This window comes from Salminus brasiliensis, chromosome 6 (genome assembly GCF_030463535.1).
Source record: "Salminus brasiliensis chromosome 6, fSalBra1.hap2, whole genome shotgun sequence".
Taxonomy (NCBI): domain Eukaryota; kingdom Metazoa; phylum Chordata; class Actinopteri; order Characiformes; family Bryconidae; genus Salminus; species Salminus brasiliensis.
In genome coordinates this window covers 31,985,097-31,993,220 of record NC_132883.1, presented here as the reverse complement: position 1 = coordinate 31,993,220, position 8,124 = coordinate 31,985,097, and the positions used below count along the sequence as shown (strand labels likewise).

Sequence of the window (8,124 nt, the reverse complement as noted above, 5' to 3'; positions counted from 1 at the left end):
CCGAGTCAATCAAAATGAAAACACTACTGAGCAGTCATTACACACAACATAGAAAAAAGGAAAACAAAACGACCAGATCATTAAGTGTTTAGAAATAACCTTTATTGTTCACAAAAATGCATTTTCAAAACAAAATTCTTGTTTAGCCTGTGTAGTCCTAAAATAATATATACTTTTGTTGTAAAGTTTATATATATATATATATATATATATATATATATATATATATATATATATATATATATATATATATATAAACTTTACAACAAAAGTGCATACAAAATCTACTCTATAACATCATGTCGATGTGCTGGGTCAGGCCACAGGACTTCATCTACATCACAGGCCACATTCTCCCTTGCCAGGCAGCGTGGGTAATAACTTCTAGTGTGCCGGATCCACGCTTGGCATGCATCCACACCTATATCATTACAGGCCAGTTCCATGGCCTGCAAGAGATTTTCCCTGGTGTAGGGTTGTCGGTCATAAACCTTCCAGCGCCATGAAGAGAAGAACTCCTCTGTTGGATTGAGGAAAGGGGAGTATGGTGGTAGGAAGACATTCAGGAATTCTTGGTTTCTAGTGAACCACTCTCTGACCTGCACGGCATGGTGAAAACTCACATTATCCCACACAATGACATAGACAGGATGCTCTGTCTGTTCATGATCCTGCTGCTGAAACCCTAACACAATATCCCGAAGATCACTTAAAAATGACAGGAGGTGTTGAGTGTTGTATGGCCCCAATATGGCATGATGGTGGAGAACACCATGATTGCTGATTGCAGCACATAAAGTGACATTGCCACCACGCTGGCCAGGAACTGTAACAATGGCTCGTTGGCCAATCACATTCCGGCCTCTCCTCCTCCTTTTGGTCAGATTGAACCCAGCTTCATCCATATAAATATATTCATGTGGTTGTTCTGAGGAATCCAGTTGAAACACTCTCTATGGGAAAATACATATAGCTTTGTAAGCTGTACAGCATAAGACAACCTTATGCTGTAGAGTAGACAGCAGTATTGAACACCTACCTGTACATAGTGGAATCTTTGCTCCTTGACCCTTTCTGAGTTGCGCTCAAAGGGTACTCTGTACAGTTGCTTCATCCGCATCCTGTTGTGTTTTAGGACACGATCAATGGTGGAAATGCTGATACTGGTGATGCCTTCAAAATTAACATGGTCGTCAATGATCTTCTGCTGTATTTCACAGAGTTTGACTGAATTGTTCTGACGGACCATGTCAACAATGAGGGTCTCTTGGCGTGGGGACAACATAGATGGCCTCCCTCCCTGATGTGGCAATCTGGTAATTCTACAAAAAGAACATGCAATTACAAAAAAATACATGTAGTACGAGGCCTACAAGTATATTGGAAAATGAGTGTAATGAAACACCTTTTTATTGAGTCATACTGCACAAATGTACAAAATGAAAAAAAGCAATTACCTGTTCTCTTCTCTGAATCTTCGGACTATGGTGGACACAGTGAATCTGCTTAGGTTGGGCTGAACTCGAAGTCCCGCTTCCCTCATTGTCAACCCGTGGACAAGAACATGGTCTATGACAGTTGCCCGTATTTCATCTGAAATATTTGTTCTTCGTCTCATACCTCCCCTTCCTCCTCTTCCACCTCTTCCACCTCTTACTCTTACTCTGCCTCTCTGATTGTTTCTGTCCATAGTGAGACTTCAACAAACAGGGCCCCATGGACTGGCTTATATTGGTGTCTTCACCTCATTAGTCACATGTGTTATCAATTTTGAGTTGCAGTGTTTAAGTTGAAACACCTGTGCTTTCATTGAATTTCCCTTTTGCCAGCTGTGCTTAACATTATGCAGCCCAAGTGCATCAGAGTGCCAAATGTGTTTTAGTGGGTGAAAATATGTTTGCAAGTTGTTGTTGCAAGTGTCTAACTAGGTGAAAAGTGCTTAAGGTTCTGCCAAAAGATTGACCATTTCAATAAATGGGTTCAGGGCACTGAGCATTTGGTTCAGACAACCGGGTTTAGTGTTTTAGCAATTGAGAAAAACTGTAAGGTACGAGTATGATCACTGTACCACGGTGCGAGCCTTTTTTGCCTCATCATTTTATTTTTGAACGGTGCTACTTTGTCTAAGGTTGATCGAAGGATATTCTCTAGATCGTTTGTTAATTTAACGAGCTCCGTTTGGTCTGACGGAGTGTAAGCTAAGGTCGATAGGGGTGGGAGATTTTTAGTAATACAGCTGTCACTGTACAGCTGTCATTGGTGTTATTGTGCGCTTTAGGCAGTGTTGGGGAGAAGAATTAACATTTTGCCTTAGATGTAGCTCAAAGGAGATTAGATAATGGTCTGATATTACTGAGCTTTGAGGTAGAATATTTAGCTGAGCAATGCTAACACCCAGGGTCAGGACTAAATCTAGGGTATGATTACAGTAATGTGTGGATCCGGTTACGTTTTGTATAATGCCAACAGAATCTAAAATTGATACAAACGCCTTTGTTAATGGATCGTCTGCTTTTTCAAAGTGAATATTAAAATCTCCTACTATTATAACTTTGTTGCTGCACACTGCCAAGTCTGCAGCAAAATTACTAAATTCTTTTAAAAATTCAGAGTAGGGCCCTGGAGGCCTATAAATATTAATCAGTGAGAAAACACTTTTATTTGTGGCCGGATTTGATATATTAATGTAGATAAGCTCAAAAGAGGTGAAGGTGTTAGTGTTTTTGAATAATCTCTAGTGTATTCTGATAGATTATACATACTCCACCTCCTCTGCCTGATAATCTAGGGCTATGTACATATTTATAGCCTGTGGGGGTGGCTTCATTTAGAGCTATATATTGATCAGGTCTAATCCAGGTTTCGGTTAGGCAGAAAACATCTAGTTTCTGATCACATATCATTTCATTTACGATCACTGCTTTTGAGGATAGTGATCTAATGTTAAGTAGACCGAGCTTTAGGTCTGAGGTGCTGCTGTTATCGTTGAAATGAGAAATTTTAACACTGATTAAATTAAGACGAGCTGATCTAGATGTTCTCTGTTTGGCTTTAATTCGGGGCACAGACACAGTCTCAATACAGTGAAACCTGGGTGACTCCTCAAAGCAGCTCGCAGACGGTCGGTTTAGCCTGTCTGTCTGTGGCCTGGTCCCGGCTCTGGATTGTCAGCAGGCTTTTACACTCCTCTGCCGACTAACTAGCAGACTATGCGCTATGCTGCACGAAAGTAAGGCAGCACCCTCCCGCGTGGGGTGGACACCATCCCTACCTAAAAAACCAGGCTTGCCCTCAAACTTTAACCAATTATCTATGAAGCCCACATGATTTTCGGAACACCACTTGGACATCCAGCGGTTCAGCGCTGTGAGTCGGCTGTAGGACTCAGCGCCGCGCCTCATTGGGATGGGACCAGAGCAAATTACGGCATCGGACATCGTCTGGGCCAGTTTAACCACCTCTTTAATATTATCCTTTGTAACTTCTGACTGCCGCAGACGAATATCATTGGCCCCTACATAAATCACTATCCTCGAATATCTCCTGTTTGCTAGCCGCTTAAGGTTGCCGCTAATGTCCGGCGCTCTGGCTCCCGGTAAACAGCTAACAGTCACTGCTGGAGCCCCTAAAGGACTAGCTATCTTCACGTGTCGAACAATAGAGTCTCCTATTACCAGAGTTCTTTGAACAGGCTCCTCAGCGGGTGTTTCGCTGAGCGGGGCAAACCTGTTTGACACGCGAATCGGGGGGGAGCGCGGTGTTCTGGTGGGCTAGCTTCTGCCTTTGCGCTAGCATTAGCCTTAGCTTTCCGGCTATGCTGCCGAGACGTCACCCATTCACCCCGCTGTGAGGGCTCTAACGCCGGAGTGGGGGGGGGTGCTAGCTCTCCCTGAGGCAACGGGGGCTGCTACCAGTGACTCTTGCTCTCTATCCTTCAGTAACCCCATGATGCACACCTCTAACTGGTCCACCTTTTCCACCAGAGAGCTAACTAACTCACATTTAGCGCAAACACTATCATTATCACTAGCGGTGGGAAAAGGGTCTAGACTAAACATGCCACACTTCTCACACTCAAAAAGCCCAGAAACAGCCATAATAAAATACAAACTTACCGCTTTCAGCTGATTTAGGCACCGAAATAAGGTTGTTGTGGGGTACTCCGCTTTTTAATAAACCTGTGGACTGTAAACACAATCTAAAAGCAGTTACGAGGAAAAGCGCTAGAAAGTGATAGAAAACAGAAAGAACAAGCTAAACATGGAGACAGTGATTCCTCCAAGGACCGGGTCTGGAGTAAGGATTTCCCACAAGCGTTAGCGGTGTGAGGATTTCGTTAGCGGTGTGAGGATTTCGTTAGCGGTGTGAGGATCCTTAGCGGAGTGAGGATCATTCTTGAGGTCACTCCACTTATTTTGCCGCCAATTTGGAACAGCAGTCACCAGAGCTTGTTTTAGATCTGTCCGTAGTGGCTCAACCAGCTGTCCAAAATGGGGACCATCAGTTATCAATGTCAATGTTATCACCATTGTATTGATGAATACCTGAGTGACGCAAAAAGACTCTTTCAAACCTCTCACAGAAGCCTGCTGCAGATTCTCCCTTTCTTTGTCTACATTTGGTTATCTGTCCCCAGTCAGTTGTTTTATGGCATTGACAGCTAATCCAATCATTGAAAGCTTTCCATCCCCCTTCAAGGTTCTGGCCATTGTTACCCATAGCATTCAACACCTTTTTAGCAAGCTGTCTATTGTCTGCAATGTTAAGTACCTGGCTTGCTATAGCTACAGCATCATTGGGGTGCAGAGAGTAGAGATTCCTTTTCTTATGCATGAGGTCAATGAAATCAAGCCCCATTTTCCTTGGATGCTTAAACTCCTTGGACAACTTGTCCAAAGTATCTGCATCTAAAGGAACATGACCAATTTCTACTCTGGTTTCAGTACCTCTGCATTTTGCATGAATATCTACCTCAGAAGATACAATGGTTACAGGTCTCATATGAACTCGCCTTGCACTAGCATGTTCAGAACCCTTGTCAGAAGATAAAGATTCTGATTAATCAGAATGAACAGTCTCATTGCCTTTGTCGTTTACAGATAATTCAGGATACAGCCTCACTGTTACTTGAGAATCTCCATCCTCTGTGTAACATGGCTGACCTGCTGGAGGGGCAACAGAAGGACACTGGCACCTTGATTTAGTTTTACAACTAGCATGCTGCTGTTCTACTTCTGTCAGGTTTTGCTAAAGTGTCTTACATGTACTTTTGGCATTTATGGTAGCTGTTTTATGCCGTCTGCATTCACTAATTAGTTCTAAGATCTTTCCCTGAGCTTCCTTTAACTCATCTTCCATAGACTTTAACTTGCATTTCCAATATTGCTTAATTACAAAAAGACACTTCTTCACTGAGTCATGCTTAAGGCCATAACCTAAAGCTACCTTACACTCAGCAAAAGTCCATTCTCTATCAGCAGAGAAACCTTTGGATGAAAAGTACTGAGTTATCTTTTGCTCATTAATATGTTTCTTCACTATGCCATTGATTACCTTTTCAAAATCAGAATCAGTCCACTGAGGCATTTCAGTCCCTCCCTTAACTAAGGTGCTGCTTTTATAGTTAAGAGTCTTTACCAAGATTCTGAGTATGTTGGCCTTTTCTGGACATGATGAGGAAACGGGAGAACAAAACCAAGTTTTCTTCTTATTAACTAAACTACAGAAGAACAAAAACACAACTCATCAGTAACAAACAGACCTCTCTCCATTCAGAGAGGATTCCGGTTACAAACGTTACGTTTAACAGTAACAAAACAAACTTCTCTTCTTTAGAGAGGATAACAGCCACAAAACACTAGGTTTTTGTCAGTGACAAACAACAAAACTTTCCTCATAAACAGAGAGGATAACAGCCACAAAACACTAGGTTTTTATCAGTGACAAACAGATAACTTCTCTTCTTTCAGAGAGGCTAACAATTACTGACTCCTCTGTCTTAGGAAACCAGAATTTCTCTCAGATTCGAAATGGCGTTTACTCACCAAGAAGGTTTTAGAAGGCCATCCGGTTCACGGCACCAAATTGTTAGAAATCCGGCGTCCAGGAGACGGAGTCAGGAGACTGGATCTTCAGTGTTGATGAGTTTATTGATACACACAGAGATGTACAACTCGATCGATCACGGTCAACCCAGTCTGATTAGGGGTATTTTGAGAGGGCCTTATATACATTGGAAATTGTGGGAGGAGAAAGGTTGATGAAGAGGAGTTTAAGGAGGGGTAGGAGGGGGATGAAGGATAGGTCACTTGGAGTATCAACAGTAGGGGGTGATAGTTATCAGTTTAAAGAGGGGTAGGAGGTGGGTGAAGTTGAGGGGGGTTGATGGTATACAAAGAGAGAGAGTGACCACTTTAGGCCGGCAGACGAAGGGTAACAAAAGGTGAGACAAAGGATTAAGATAACCATTTGATAAGTTGAAACCACCTGAAAGTAATGTTAGAAAGGGCCATATTTTCTCTCACTATACAAAACCTTGACCATGGCTATGAACCCGGGGTTGAAACCAAAGTTCTCCAGAACTTTCCACAAAAAATTATGTTCAACCCGGTCAAAAGCCTTTTCCTGGTCCAAGAAAATAAGACCAGTCTTCAAGCCCAATAGTCTGGAGACGGCCAAAACATCACAAATTAGATAAATATTATCAAAAATAGACCTACCAGGCACAGTACATCTGGTCAATGTGAACCACCTGCTCCATTACCTTCCCCAGTCTCGAGGCCAATGCTTTGGAGAGCAGATTGCAATTCGTGCACAATAATGCCACAGGACGCCAGTTCTTCAGCATGGTCAGATCCCCCTTCTTCGGCAGAAGGGTCAGGACAGCTCATGGGAAGTTTTCCATCAGCCACACTGGAGCACCTCAAGCACATCCTGACCCAAAACTGACCAGAAAGCCTTATAAAATTCCACCGGAAGGCCATCAATACCATGGGCCCGACCATTCTCCATGCCCTGTAGGGCCTCATACAGCTCTCCCACAGTCAGCTCAGCATCAAGCCTGGTGGCCGACTGCTGCGAGATCTTTGCCTGCAGGGGGAAGAAACTATCCCCCACACCCTGCACATCGGCCTGCTTGCTCTCGAACAGCTTAGAGAAAAAGCTGACTGTCTGCTGGCGAAGTTTAGAAGGCTCAGAAACCAGATCCCCCGATTCTGTCTGCACAGCATGCAAAAACCTTTTCTGTCCATTTTTACTCTCAAGACCAAAGAAGAACTTCAAAGGATCATCCATTTCCGTCACATTCTGGAAATGTGATTGGACCAGCGCCCCCTGTGCTGTTATGCCTAGAAGGTCAGCTAACGCAGCTTTTTTCCTTTTGAGAGCCATAATACGCTCTCGATCGCCTGTGGCCTGTCCCAAACACTGGAGCTCCACAATGTCACAATGCTACGTCCCACCATTGCTGCAAGGAGGTAAAAGAATGTTTTTTGTAATTTAAAAACATCCCAAAAAAGGTAAAAAGACTTAACATCATCTAAAAGTGCTGTACGCACTCTGAGGTTTTACGGCACACTGAACCATCCCATGATCCGAAAAACCAACGGGGGAAATAGAACAGTGCATAAAGACAGATAGATGATGCCTAAAGCGATCAAGCCTGGCCAGGGAGAGGGCGTTATCTCTAATGTGTGCCCATGTATATTGTCTCTGTGTTCCATGTAACGTTCTGCAGACGTCACACAGGTAATGGGCCTCTATGAACTCACACAGCCGCCTGCGGGAGGCAGTGTGTGGTTCCAAGTGGTTCCTGTCCAGGTTGTCAGCCGTACAATTAAAATCCCCACCTAGAACTAAAAAGTCAGTGAAAGCACAGTCGGAGATCACACTGCTCAGCCTGTCTAAAAACACCATCCGCTCAGCTCCTACAGTCGGAGCATACACACAGATAAAAACAAAGCTCTCATTTTCAAAACGGGCCCGAACTTTGAGCAGCCTCCCAGGTAAAACCTCATCAACTGTGTACAAGTAGGGAATAAAACTATTAGCAAATAAAACCCCAACACCACAACTTGCACTGAAGCCATTGCTTAAAATGACCAGCCCGTCCCACTCCTTAGCCCA

General features: G+C 43.5%; 1 protein-coding gene across 1 annotated transcript; it reads right to left on the bottom strand.

Annotated features, from left to right (window-relative positions):
* Positions 1-276: 276 nt before the first annotated feature.
* Positions 277-2,178, bottom strand: LOC140556902 (uncharacterized). The gene is made up of 3 exons (XM_072681010.1): positions 1,458-2,178; positions 1,040-1,322; positions 277-953 (listed from the first exon to the last, which is right to left on the bottom strand). The coding sequence occupies exons 1-3, from the start codon at positions 1,688-1,690 to the stop codon at positions 285-287; spliced, it is 1,185 nt and encodes a 394-aa protein (XP_072537111.1). The 5' UTR covers positions 1,691-2,178; the 3' UTR covers positions 277-284.
* Between the last annotated feature and the right edge of the window lie 5,946 nt (positions 2,179-8,124).